The sequence below is a fragment of the Phocoena sinus genome, chromosome 8 (assembly GCF_008692025.1).
Source record: "Phocoena sinus isolate mPhoSin1 chromosome 8, mPhoSin1.pri, whole genome shotgun sequence".
Taxonomy (NCBI): domain Eukaryota; kingdom Metazoa; phylum Chordata; class Mammalia; order Artiodactyla; family Phocoenidae; genus Phocoena; species Phocoena sinus.
In genome coordinates this window covers 96,053,060-96,066,883 of record NC_045770.1, presented here as the reverse complement: position 1 = coordinate 96,066,883, position 13,824 = coordinate 96,053,060, and the positions used below count along the sequence as shown (strand labels likewise).

The 13,824-nt window shown below is 48.8% G+C and overlaps 1 protein-coding gene across 2 annotated transcripts in view; it reads right to left on the bottom strand.

The window, feature by feature from the left end:
* The window catches only part of CRY2 (cryptochrome circadian regulator 2), a 33,614-nt gene that overhangs the window by 18,990 nt on the left and 800 nt on the right, over positions 1-13,824 (bottom strand). For both annotated transcript variants that reach the window (XM_032640159.1, XM_032640158.1), the window contains exons 2-5: positions 6,618-6,726; positions 4,100-4,242; positions 2,317-2,501; positions 1,482-1,570 (exon numbers count right to left, since the gene is read on the bottom strand). In XM_032640159.1, the coding sequence (XP_032496050.1) occupies positions 1,482-1,570; positions 2,317-2,501; positions 4,100-4,242; positions 6,618-6,726 (526 nt within the window). The remainder of the gene's footprint in view (positions 1-1,481; positions 1,571-2,316; positions 2,502-4,099; positions 4,243-6,617; positions 6,727-13,824) is intronic.

Here is a 13,824-nt window from a genome sequence, read left to right as displayed (position 1 = left end):
CATTGGCAGGCGGACTCTCAACCACTGTGCCACCAGGGAAGCCCCAAAATGCTTTTAAGGGGATAATAATCCCCAAGCTATAGGTTAGCTCTTTACACTTTTAAGTCTCATTGTACTCCTGCCACCCCATTTCTGGGGTGGCCTTTGAAAAAGGGATTTTTTTAACTCATATAACTAAGAGTCCAAGATGTAGCCTTCAGGCACAGCTGGATCTAGGTGTCCAACTAGTGCTACTTGGAATGCATTCACCATCTCAGCTCTGCTTTCCTCTGTATTATTTCATTCTCAGGCAGGCTTTCCTTGAGCAGTGGCAAGGCTGGTCACCAGCAGCTTATTTTCAATCTGCTTAGCATCACCAGAGGAAGCTGTCTGCCTCTTTTCCAAAATCATCTGCGCCTTTCTGCCTCCTTGGCCCAGCCTTTGTCTCCAGACTGACCGTAAGAACCTCTTGGTAAAGCTGACGTGGACAAAGACAGCTGGTTCCCCCATGCCCTTGGACATCAGTTCTTATCCTTTTAAATTGCTGGGGCTTGCTTTCGGCCCTGTCTGATGGTAACACCCAAATAGGGACATCAAGGCTGCTGGGCCCTGGGGAGGCTAGGCCCATGGTGTGCTTTCACTGCTGGCGAGGTACCTCCAGGGCTGGGAAGCATTCTTTCCAAGTCTGCTATCTTAGCCTCCTTCTTGCATTGTTATCACCTGGATGCTGGGCCAAATGCCCAGCCATCTGAGCAGGAATAGAACAAGTTGTGATTTTAGGGACCCAGTCTATAAACCATCTGCAGGGGGGCAGGAAATAGGAGCTGACTGTTCATGAGAACCTCCTCTGCTTCTCTAGTCTCAGGGAGGTGGGGGCATGTGACACTATGAGGGGTGCCTCTGGGGCCTTGGCCTCTTTCCTTCCTCTTACCAATTCCCACTTTACTGGGAGGTGGGTCATTTGTTCTCTGTGACAAGCAAATGGAAATCAAACCCTTGGAGGAGACCCAGCAAAAGGTGGGGGACACATATACACAAAATAATTAATCTTATGGACTTTACTGACCAGATACCCTCTTAGTAAGGGGACACACAGATGAAAGAAAAGCAATCTAGCCTAAGTTTTAGAATCACATAGAACAAGATCTCACTCTACTACTTACTGTGTGACCTCAGGCAAGTTACTTAACCACTCTAAGCCTTAGTTTCCTAATCTGTAAAATGGAGAGCTTAATGCTGTCCTTGTAGGGCTGTTGGAAAGATGAAAGGATATAGTGCAAGCAGGTGCTAAACCCAGAAATGCTCAGCCCAGTGACCAGCCCATGGTAAGCACTCATTAAATGGTAACTGCTATAATTATTGTTGCTATTGCCATAAGGAAGACTTTCCATTTTTCAAGCAGCTTGAGCTAAGAGGCCCTAAGGGACATGAACCTGGCTCCATCTTCCCTGCAGCATGGGTGTCAGCATCTGAAGTTCTGTGTCTCAGAAACGGGGCCGTACCTTCCGTTCCAGGTGCTTATCCAGGCGGGCCAGAGCTTCCGTCTCTCCTCCTTGCCAAACAGCTGGGCCGAGTCCTTCAGTGGGGAATCCTACACGGGGAGGAGCAAGTCACAGGACTGGAGGTCAGGCCATTTCAGTGACGGCTCGGCAAGTCCTCCCAGGCTGGGCTGCTCTTTGAGCTTCGTGGGAACTGAACCACTGTGTTTCTGGTGCTAGTGGGGCTGAGATAATCCTTAATGGGTCCATGTTTTCTAAGTCACGTTGGTTCTCTTTCCACCGTGACCTTTCCTCTCCTTTCTCTCACCTCCCCCAGGCTTCACTCTGGACAGGTGAACAGTCCTGTACAGCTGGCACTGTCAGGTTAGCTGACTACTCGGTGAGAAAGGCTAACTGTTCAGATCAAAACAATGGATGGTGGGGAGGAAGGGGAACGGGAAGGGGAGAGAGGGTGTAGTCAGTAACCCGAGAGGCCGACATACCCCCTTTCATCAGAAACAACACTAGTTATGTTGGTATTGAGAAGCCCACTGATGCCAGCACCAGGCTGTGCCTATATCTGAGAGGGAAAAGTACAAAAATAAAATAGAGGCATGAACTAGAAACAGAAGATTACATACATAAATGCGAACAGAAAAAAGACTGCAGAAGGACTACTGCAAAATTAAGGCTGGTTTTCTCTGGGTGGTGGGTAATAGAGTTATTTCCATTTTCATGTCTCCGTATTTTCTAAAGTGTCTACAGTAACTGCATTACTTTGACAGAAAAGAAAAAACGGCAAATTCTTTTACAAAAAAGGAGGTGCTGGCATGAGAGGCTTGGGGCAGGAAGTACGCACCCAGCTCCTCCAGGGAGGGCACGCCATAGGTCTCATCGTGGTTCTCCTGGATCTCGGCCCTGCAGCCCTCCATCTGCTGGCTGGTCACAGAGCCCACAGGCTTTTTGGGCAGCTCCATGCGGCTGATGATGGCCTGAAAGCGCTTGTAGGTAAGGGGCGGCTTCTGCCCATTCAGCTCAATAATCCTGGGAATCCCAAAGCACACCGGACGTCACTCATAAGACCCTTCATCTCAGGTCCCTGCCCACCCAGAAAAGAGCCCAGACTTCGAAGGCTTGGAGGGTGGCTTTCCTCATCCGCTCATGGGTCCCACTCCTAAGTGGAAAGGAGGGGACAAGGGGGGCTACGTCTCCGTTTTACCGAGAGGGAATATGAAGCCTAGATTGCCGGAGCAGGTGCCTGGAGCAAGTCAGGGCCAAAGCTAGGGCTCAATTCCAGGTTCCCTGGTGCCGATGTGGAGCCGCCTAAAGACAGAGACTGACCATCTCTCTAATCACAGAAAAGTCCCCACTGGCCTTCTTGGTCCTTGGTTTGCCTGTCCAAGCCACAGGGAGTCCCGTGGGCCTCCCTCTCTATCCTAGCGTAAGCCTCGAGGAAGTTCTTCGATAAGAGCTGCAAATATGTTCCTTGGTTGGAAAATCATTCCCTTGTTGCACCCCAATTACTAGAACAGAGAGGTGGAGAACAGCCTGTCCTCCCTAAATCGGAGGCTGGGCCTGGGGTTAATAGTAACAACTAATACTTCAAGGGTTTTTTCTTTTTTGCAATTTACAAAAGGATTTTTTCATGAGCAAGGGAAACACAGCTGCACTGAGACAGGAAGAAAAGATATAGGAGAGTTTAGAGGAGAACTGAGGCTGTTTTTATAAGGATGAACTGGGATGGGCTGCATCTAGACTCCCCGGGCTCTTGTTGGCCAAGCAGCAGCTTACGCAAGCCGGGCTTGCTGGGCGAGTTTAAATCTCAGTTCCTTTCTCCTCCCTTCCGTTAGTGGAGACAGAAGGTTGGCTGCTGCCCCTGCAGTACCTCACCCCTCCTCCGGCACATGGCAAGAGGAGGAGCTCCACACCCAGCGCTTCCCTGAGCTGAGCCCAGCTCACATGCAGAGCTGTGTGACCCCCGCCACTGGTTGTGGGGAGAGGGACAGAGAGCAGGGCTTGGCAGCAGTGGCAGCAGCAGCAGGAGGGTGACAGCTCTTGCAGGGAAGGGGAGGAGAGGGTTTCCTCCTAGCCCCTCTGAAAGCACAGAGGCCCTGCAGGGATCTCTAGAGCCTCAGGAGCAACATCTAAATGCATGGCCGGGAAACCCAGATAGCCAGGGGAGCCCAGGGAACGCATCTCAGGAACAGAAGTTGTGTCTATGAGGACAGAGATCTGCTGGGAGGGGCGACAGACAGGGCCCACTGAGGTCAGAGGGCAGTTTCTGAGCAGCAGGACAGAAGCGGGAGTGTGTGGCGTAGATGGGACTGGAGCGTGTTAGGAGCAGATCTATGAAGATCCTGGGTGGGGAGCCTCACTGCTTCTGTCCCTTGGGCCTAATAAGCCTCTTTGCACCCAAATCGGGTAAGCTCTTTTTTTTTTTTTTTTTTTTTTTTTTTTTGGGTAAGCTCTTTGAGCTGCTCTACAGGCCCCAACTCTGACCTATTCTCTTCCAGCTTCTAGAAAACGCCATACTTCATGTGACAGGGGGCCCTATTGCTGAATCTCCCTGAGTTCCACTCAGCAGGGGCCCAAATCATCAACTCCCACAATTGGCAACCTGACCCCTGGGGCCCATCTCTTACTTGTCCAGGTCATAGAGAGTATGAGAGTTCTCAGTCACCACCTCCACACCAGCCTCCTTGGCCATCTTCATGATGGCTGCATCCCGTTCTTTCCCAAAGGGTTCAGAGTCATATTCAAAGGTCAAGCGGGTCACCCCCCATTCCTGTGGGGAGAGAATCTGTAATGCTCAACACTGTTTGGGGAGAAAGAAGCTGGGCACTCAGCTCTCTCCTGGGAGGGTACAGAGCAAGTCTAGAGACCTGACAGAATGGGCTGCAGAACAAACTAGGGACAATGACTTGAACTGGAAAACCGAAAATCTGAGATCCACAAGGTTTGAGGAGGGCAGACCTTTGAGGTGAGGCCAGCAGCCTACAACAGTGGAGCCCGAGGCTAGTGGTCTCTGTGGAATCAGGAGAGAGGTGGGAAGCTCTGTGCACTTGCTGTGTCCTTGTGGTAGGAGAATGCAGCAGGAGGATATAAATACATGCTCCCAGGGGAGCCTCCAATCCCAGAAAGGCACTGACTCACTGGTAAAGATGGCGGGGGACAGGATCGCCATGTTCCGCCTGCTTGGCAAGCCTTTCCCAGAGCTCCTCAAGGCCCTGAAAACTTCTGGCCTAGTTTTCTTGGCAGACTTGTGCTGTGTGAAGTGTGTTGATGGTTTCCACAGCAACACTCCTGAGGCCAGTAGGAAACACAGCTAATAGGCTCCAGGTCTCAGAGAGCTGGGAAAGGAGGAGCAGCCCTTAGCCCAGAGGTCAGAGAAATCAGACCAGAGAGGCCACATATTTAAAAAGAAGGGAATTCTTTTCCAAGTCTTTAGTCATGTCTGGTAGAAATTTCTAGATTTCCTAGCAAAGCTGGGAGAAAGTGGCCCAGTGAAAAGTTGTACAGAAAACCCACAAAAAGCCCTAGAGCATGCAACTAGCTAGAAGGAAACCACATTCCAACCAAAGTCTCTGGTCATGGTCCCTTAAAACTCTGAATCCCCGTGGCAAATGTCCTGGCCGTGCACAGGCCAGCCTGGTCCTGACTCAGCCCTGCTGCATGTGAGTCCTGAGCAGGGTTGCTTATCCCTCGTTCAAGGACAGCAGCACTAAACATTTATTGAGCACTTACTATGAGCCAAGTACCATGCTTAGCAGTTCATACAGATTACACTGTTAAAGACTCATAACCCTGTGAATAATAATAAAAATATTATTAGATGACACCTTTTCCAAGAAGCCTCCTAGGCCTTCTCCCTCAGTATGATTCTCCCGAACCGTGCCCGTTTTCCATCACAGCAGTTATCATATGGCAATGAAGCTTCCCATTACTTGCCTGTTTCCTCCATTAGTGTGAATGCTCATAGCAGAAATCATGCTTATTCTTCATTACCCTAGGACCTAGTATGGGGCCTAGTACACAGTAGAAGCTTAATAACATACAGTGAATGAATGATCTATCTGTATCTCTGGGCTGTTAGCGGGTTGGCCTCTGAGGTGCTGGGAGAGAGGGGACAATGCAGAGGCAGAAGAGAGGCAAATGTATTTAACGGTGCGGTGGTTAAGAACACAGTCCTGGAGTCGGAGCCTGGGCGCAAATCCTAGACCATCACCCTTAGCTTCCCAAGATACTGTTTCCTCATCTGCAGAAAAGGGACAGCAGCACCCACCTCTGAGGGCCGCTGTGAGGAGTACGTGAATTAATGTATGTGAAGCACTTACCTAGAACAGTGTTTGACTCATAGTCAGCCCTCAATGAATGCTGGCTATTATCAGCACCGTGGCATTTGTGCGGGGACGTAAGGTGAATGATGAAGTGTTTACTAAGCTATGGCCTTGACATTAAGTCTTTGCTCTTGCCTTTTCCTCCAGGAAGAGTAGGGAAGGAAGCTGGGGTGGAGAGAGGCAGAAAAACAACTGTGTGCCGCTGAGGATGAGGGGAGAACGTCCTAGAGCCCTCTGTCCACGAGCACTTTCGTCTCTGTTTGGGCCTTAAAAACTGTGTTTTATAAAGGGGTTGGGGGGAAAAGTGGGCTGGCTACCTGGTATAGCAAACAGAGGCCTATATGGTACCTAAATGAAGATTTTATCAATCATTCACAGAGGAAGTAGGGATGTTTCCTCAGAGAGGCTGACTTTTTTTTCCAATAAGCAAAGCAAAGCAAGATGGGAAACGCCCATTGCTCAATAGGAAACCTCACCCTCAAACTCCTGGCGTAGGAAGAGCCCTAATAAATCTTGCTGGCTTGAGCCAAGAAAACATCCAAGGAAGCCAGTGGCATCCGGGGTGGAATACCTTGCCACATCCCATGTCTGGACTGAGATGGGAACTTTCCAACAAGACACTGGATTCACAGAATTTTTCCTTAACGCAGTTTCCATTCTGTTGGCAGCTGACTGGCTGCATTTGCTCCCAACTTCCCTAGCAGCAGTGGTCAGACCATCCCCGACCATTTCCATTTCCTCAGTCAGAATACTGTCTCGTTCAGTCTGCGGGGAAACCCTGGAGCAGACTCTCACTATCTTTTCTTGGACTTTGCACACTTACCTTGAACAGCCTTGGAAACACGTCAGCCGGCTGTCCCCGGACTACAAACAGGCGGGAGTTCAGTTTCCTTAAACTTGTGTCCAAATCTTCCAGAGACTGAAGTAGGAACCTGCAGAACCCACACAGCCCTTGTTGGTGGTAACACAACAAAGAGTTACTCTTCCCTAACAAAGCAGGGAGAAGCTGGTACACTGTTTATGCCAAACAAGTAGCATGGTTCTACTGAGTTCTGGCTGACGTGTGATATGGTAGAGGATCAGTGCCACCTCCGCTGAAATCCTGCCTTTGTCATTACTAGCTGTGTGACTTTAGCTTTTTCCCCCCTGCTAATCTGTGATATGGAGTTGGGGTTGGTACCTATCTCACAGAATTGTTAAGAAAGCCAAATAATGCACGAAGAACATTTAGCACAGAGCCTGGCATGTAGGAAATCTGCGATAAGTGTGAGCTGCTCCTACTCGTGTTGTTCCTCTGTGATTACAGGCAAGTCACTTATTCTCTCTTGGCCTCAGGCCCTGGGGGTAAATATCTTCCCACCACTAGGTGGTTGTGAGAATCAAAAGGGAGGACAGATGGGAAAGCCATCTGAAAGACAAGTGCAGTACCGTGGTATGGAGGCCTGAGGTCCTATTAGCAGAGGAACAAGACTGCAAGAGCCCTGGAAAGTCTCACCTACCCTGGTCCCACAGACTCCCTTGTCTTTCCGCACACATGCTTTGGGCTGCACGGATGTCTACCGTCACGGTCCCATGGTCCCACAGCCTGGGCTGAGTCCCCAGTTGCCAGGGTTTCATTTGGCAGGTAGCTCATTCTCCAGGCTTCTCCAGGGCTCTGGCCACCAGGTTTTTGTCCCAAGAGGGAGGAGGCACTTCTCTGTAAGATATCCTCCCATGCTTTCCGGGGTGGGAGTTGAGGTGTGGGAGACTCCAGAAACTTATGAGACCTAGCCTGCGAGCTGGATCACCATGGGAAAGGGAAAGGAAATTAACACTGCCTGAGAGCCCTCAGTGTTTTATTTATTTACTTCATAGGACCACAAAAATTTATCACCTGTTCAGTTAGGCATAATCACCTTTCTGAGAAATTCCACCAATATATTTTATGATATGTGTTTTAACTTTAACATTTTAAACAGATTATGTGTTTTATCTTTAACATTTTAAACAGATTAACTCTTCATGTGGTTCAAAATTCAAGTTACAAAAGGGTACACAGTAAAAAGTCTCCTCCTCCTGCTTCCCCAAGGAATTTAATCCATCCCCCTCTCCAGAGACAACTAATGTTATCAATGTTATTATATGCCTGTTATGCTTTTTAAGTGCGTTTTCTTTTGAATTCTCTCAACACATTTTTTTTTTTTTGCGGTATGTGGGCCTCTCACTGTTGTGGCCTCTCCCATTGCGGAGCACAGGCTCCGACGCGCAGGCTCAGCGGCCATGGCTCACGGGTCCAGCCGCTCCGCGGCATGTGGGATCTTCCCGGACCGGGGCATGAACCCGTGTCCCCTGCATCGGCAGGCGGACTCTCAACCACTGTGCCACCAGGGAAGCCCTCTCAACACATTTTGAAGGAAAATACTATCCTCTTTTTATAGATGAGGAAAATGAGATACAGAGAGGAGAATTAATTTGCCAAAGATTACAGCTATTGAGTGACAAAGCTGGGATAACAAACTATCCGACTCTTGGTCAGACTCAAACCATGTTTTCTTCTCTGTGCCGCATTTCTTAAGCCTTTCAGTGGCACATCAAACACTGCTCCAGGGGCTGAGATTCCCGCAGGATCTCATGTGTTTGCGGCAAACACAAACGTGACTCCAGGTAATCCACTGACATTCTGCTCTTCTTCCTCAGGAACGATGCCCTGGCAGGTGAGCCTCGTTCATGGACACCTCCTGCTATCTATGCTGGGGTCTCCCACCCAGGCCTGTCAACGATGGGAATCACCGGATTTTATTTTGAGCACAACGAAACCTGGTGGCTCCTATGCAGCACATCACGCTCCCTCGACTATGGGAGGCTTAGAGAAGCAGCGACTGTTCCCAGGCTGCCAACTGGAACCAGTCCCTGCTGCCACCTCTGACGTCGATAACCTGACACTGCCAGGCGGAGAATGCCACAGACCCACATTCCAGCACGAGCTGAGTCCTGGGCTCAGCCCGAAGCATCAGGCTAGCTCACAAGCAGGCAGAGACTCTCCAAGGGGTCGCGATGGGAGACTGACAGGCTGAATGCTGCTTTATGCAAAGCCAAAGCTCCACCTCTGCAAATTCCTGTTTCTGAAACACTGTCACCCTCAGAAAAGGAAAGCTGAGACAGAGTGACGCACTTGCACTTGCTCTGGCCTCCTCCCAGGCCTCACCCTCTTCTCAGGAGGAAAAGACGAGAGACCAGTGTAAACTGCCTCTGTGCCACTTGAAACCTGGGCCCTGCCAGGCAGAATGCCTAGAGAGAACTGGTGACTTAGATTCTGCAAGCCCAGGACAGGGGGTCCTGCGGCTCCCAGGAATGTCCCTGCCATGCACTTTGGGGGCCTCAGCCTTCATAGTCCACCATGCTGCCCAGGACTTTGATTGGAAGCTACAAATAGGACTGGCATGCACATGAAAGCTAGGTTCCAGCTGCCTTCTGTAGACTTTATTTCTAGACCTCATTTATTAAAAGGAGAGATTCCTTGCAGCATGTCTGTAGTACAGATAACCTCGTGAGAACCCTTTTCTTCTTTGACAAGAGAAGTCTATAGCCGAGGCAGTGAGCGGAAGGCACGACTCTGGACTCAGCAACCAGAGGATAATAACAGTAACAGCAACAACTAACATTTAATGAGCATTTACAATAAGCCAAGTACTATCCCACTTGTTTTACATATATCACCTCCTTTAATTCTCATTTTACAGATGAGGAAAACTCAGGTACAGAGAGATTAAGTAATCTGCGTAACATCATTCAATTAACAGGTGGCCAGAATTCAAACCTGGACAGTGTGGCTTGGCGTCTTTATTCTTAACCACCAGGCTCCACTGCCTCTCAACCAGGACTTACCCCCTGAGCACCGAGGCTGTGCCGCCAGGGACTCAGCCATCAGAGAGCAGCACAGCTCTACTCGTAGGCCAACACCTTTGCTACCAAATCCTTGCTCCTCCGGGGATCAACAGCTGTGAATCACCCAGAAGCTTGCTTAAATGCAGGATCTCAGGCTCCATCCCAGACCTCCAGAAACCGAATCCACATTTTAGCAAGATCCCCTGGTGACTCCTTTGCACATCAAAGGTTCAGAAGCACTGTCCCAGAAAACTGAATTTTACTTCTAGCTTCTATTTACAAGTTGCCTTTCTTTGCTTCTAGCTTGTTTTCACTGAACTTCCTCTCTTTGAGAGCCTGGTTTCTGCCTCCCCTTTGGCCCTCTAGAAATGCTGTTACTTCCAACTCCCCGCCTCCCCAGTCAAGCTCTGCAGGGCTCCTCCAGGAAGGGAGGCCTCATGATGACCCCCAGGAGCCCCAGCCTCCAAGCAGACAGAGAACGAATAGCCACTGCTAGGGCACCACCTGTGAGGACTGCCAAGAAGGGACAGGGGGCAGCGGAGCAGTGCTGGCCCTGGGCAAAGGCTCACTGGGGCCAGCGGGCGCATTCCTTCACCAGAGAGACCCTTGGGCCTTTGTACTCCCCTAGAGCCCTCGTCTCCACATGGCCAGTTTCTCTTTACTCCAATGAGGGGGGACTCTAAAGAAAACTGGCCTGGGCATTGGAGGTGGCAGTGTTCGGGCAGGCAGCTCACCCTTGGCAGCTCCAAGCTGAGCTCACATGGCTGAAATTCAGAGCACACCGTCCTGGGTGAGAGTTCAAGCTCACCCTTTGGATTAGACAACATGTGCAGCTTAGTTGCATTATGTAAGTGCTCTGGAGCCAGAAGCAGACAGAACTGGAAGAAATCAAATTGGGATTTCAAAAAATACTAAAAGGACTCAGTAATTCAGGGACTCCATGGAACTAGCCCTTTAAAATAAAAGACACGCAGATCTTTTAGGGAAGGACTTCTCTAGAGAAGGCAGATTCTGTGTTGAGAAATATTTTGTTTGTTATTAATAGGAAGAGGGAAAATGATAGTGAACTCTCTTTTTGGGTCTAGATCGCCCTTGACCAAGTTTCTCTGCTTCAAGCCAAGGTTAACTGTAATGATGATATCATTGGCCAGCCCAGACTGGCTACATAGGCTATTAATATAAATTAATTTCTCCTAAGTAATTAAGAGCGCTTTAAGCCCCATGGAAAAGGATAACCCAAACCCACAATCCATAGCAGGGATTGATCTCTACGTATTACTTGGCTAAAAATATGTTTATTCTTTCCTAATTTCAAAGAGAAAGATGAATGTGAAAGTTTTCATCCCTTTTAGGCAAATGGAAACATTTCCTCAGCAGCAGAACAATAAAGTGACTCTTGGGTACCAGTGTGAACAACTCAGAGGAACTCAAATTTCCCTGCCTGTAGACCTTCTTGCTGACCAAGTTCCAGGGAAGAACCCCCCAACTTGGACAGTCCACCAATGTTTAGCTCCCGGCGTTGGGAAGAGAGACACACTTGTTCTCACCAGGCATGCTGGGGAGTTCCCAGGTCATCTCATTCACTAGTTCTGAGTGATTTGGGCTGATATTTTATTTCTACCAACTCCTTCTGCCCCCGAGTTCCTGAATACAGGTGTAGCACAGAGCCAAGGAGAAAATGACATAAATAAAGGGTGAGGTGAATTGTTGCCAAGACCCATCTGGGTTGCAGTAGGGAGAGAAAGGTAATGAAAAACTGCAAGGGCCATTTTTCAATCTAGAAGGGGCTCACATCCCCTCTTTTTTTTTATGGTTCTCACTACAGTACTTCCTTCTAGACACAGTAAATCTGGGGAAGGTGGGGCTGGGGAAAACGGCAAAGGGTTTAGCTAACTAGTGCTTGGCAAAAAAAAGTCCTGAGGCTCAAATGCTACAATTAGCCTATAAACTTCCCACTACCACCAAGGCAAGGAGTATGCAAGCCCTTCTCCTATGCTAATAAATGTACATGTTCTTGGTTGCCTTTCTCTGTCCACTTTGACTCTTAGGAAGGGCCATTCATGGTTATTTTAATCTGATTTTTCTGCTGAAAAACGCTGTGTGGGAGTCAGTGTAGGAAGTGCAGGAGGATAACAGAGATACAGATTTTGGTTCCCCCCACCTCTTGCAGATGGCCCAGGGCCCACTCTTCTGAGGGAGGCTTCTCAGAGGCAGCACCTGAAAGATTTACAGAGCTAGAATGTTACGTTGCAGCACAATTCTCCCAGGTCACTTCCAGGTCCAGAAACAGCCACTGGAAGATTACACATGTTGTAGTTACACAGAGGTACAGCTGGCTCCATCGCGCCCCCAACACCCAACCGAGTGCACAAAACAGCCTGCAGTTCTGCCCTCGCTCTGAACCTGGGAGCAAAGAATATGGCGGGGGTGGTACGAATGTGTCTGTGCCCAGCTCCAGGAGCAGGTATCGTATTTGATCTGCTTTGTGTGATTTCACCTCTTTCTTCTGATGCCAAAACAAATCAGACTTCTTGCCAATGCACTGCAATACATATCCCAAGCTGTCGGGCTCAGGTCTGGGGGTCTCTAGTCCAGTGCTTCTCTGGCTTTGCTGCACATCACACCTTTAAAGACCCTAATGCCCAGACCATAACCCAGAACAATAAAATCAGAATTGGGAGAGAAGGGGGCCCAGACATCTTTTAAAGATCCTTAAATGATTCCCATGTGCAGCAAGGTTAAGAACCACTGCTCTAGTCTGTCCCCCTATTTTATTTACTTCATGGCATTAGTTCTACTAAATTAAGGTTGTTTACTTGTCTTGCGCCATGCAAATGTAGGTTCCAGGAGCTCTGAACACCACATCTGCTTGTTCACTGCTATTTCCCTAGCAGCACCTAGCAGTGTGGCTGGCAGATATTAGGCACTCCTTAAATAATTGCTCAATTAACATCTGCATTCCTACACAGTCTCTGACTTCAGGATTTGACACAGGCATCTGAACTGCCACATTCCTTTTCTCTCTCACTCACTCAAAAGCACAATCACAAAAGGGTGACCCACAAAACTCCTAGTTTCTAGCGAATCTGAGTTTAATCAGCAACGGAGTTTTTGTTGTTGATCTGTAATTTCCACTACCACAAAGGAGTAGGCAGTCCATGCAATGTCCTCCAAAACCCCCCAAAAGGAGAAACTCCGTGACAACGCAGCAAGCAAGCAGCCTGCATTCTATTTACTCTGCTCTGACTGGCACACTGCCACTGGGAGAGGGGCAAAGTCTCAGGCTTAGTCCATGCTAGGGATGGCCGGTCATTTGAGGATGTTTGTCAAACCCAACCTCCTATCTATAGAAACTGAAGCAGAGGCAGAGCAATAGAACAGCTGAAAATTGTGTGGGCAGGCTCTCCACAGGACTATCTTTAGTTGTTCCCTCAATATAAATGGGTCAGGAGGGGGGCATTTAATAGATCCACTGCTAGGGGCATTCACTCTCCTAGCAGGGCACACACGCCTTGGTGAGGAAAGAATGGTGGAGAGCCAGCATATCCTGGGAATAACCCTGCCTCTCGAGCAACAAGGTCACAAGCAAACATGCTCCAAAACGATGCAAACGAACCAAAGGACTACCAAGGGGCGTGTTAAAGAGAGATGGGGACACAAGGTCTCAGAACTCCTTGGTTTTAAACACTCGTTAAAGAGAAAACCCATCAACTGCCTATCTGTTAATCTTCTCCCATGATCCTGTCCACTCCATCTCCTGGGAATCATCAAAGAGGGACCCTTGATATCACAGCTTTCCTGGTCCCTAATGTTAGTACATCAGTTGATAAACATCTAATCTATAATGGCTCAACCGTCCTTTAAAAACAATCTCATGAGAAGAGGAGGAAGGGACACTTTGGTTCCTTTTTTTTTTTTTTTCCTCTAGCAAGCCCATAGCTGCTGAGGGAATTCTCCAAAATGGATTAAGTACTGCTCTCTGCTCTCCAGCTCCGGACACAAAGTGCCTCTAACTGAACATGCCCTTGGGGTCTTCATCTATAATGAAGGGGAGACGGCACTTGCCCTATCTAATGCTAAGCCAGAGTCTCTAGACGCCTCCAGGAACAGAATGATCTTGGTGGAGGGAAGGCAGGATGGTTGAAAAAATGGATTCAGACAAACCA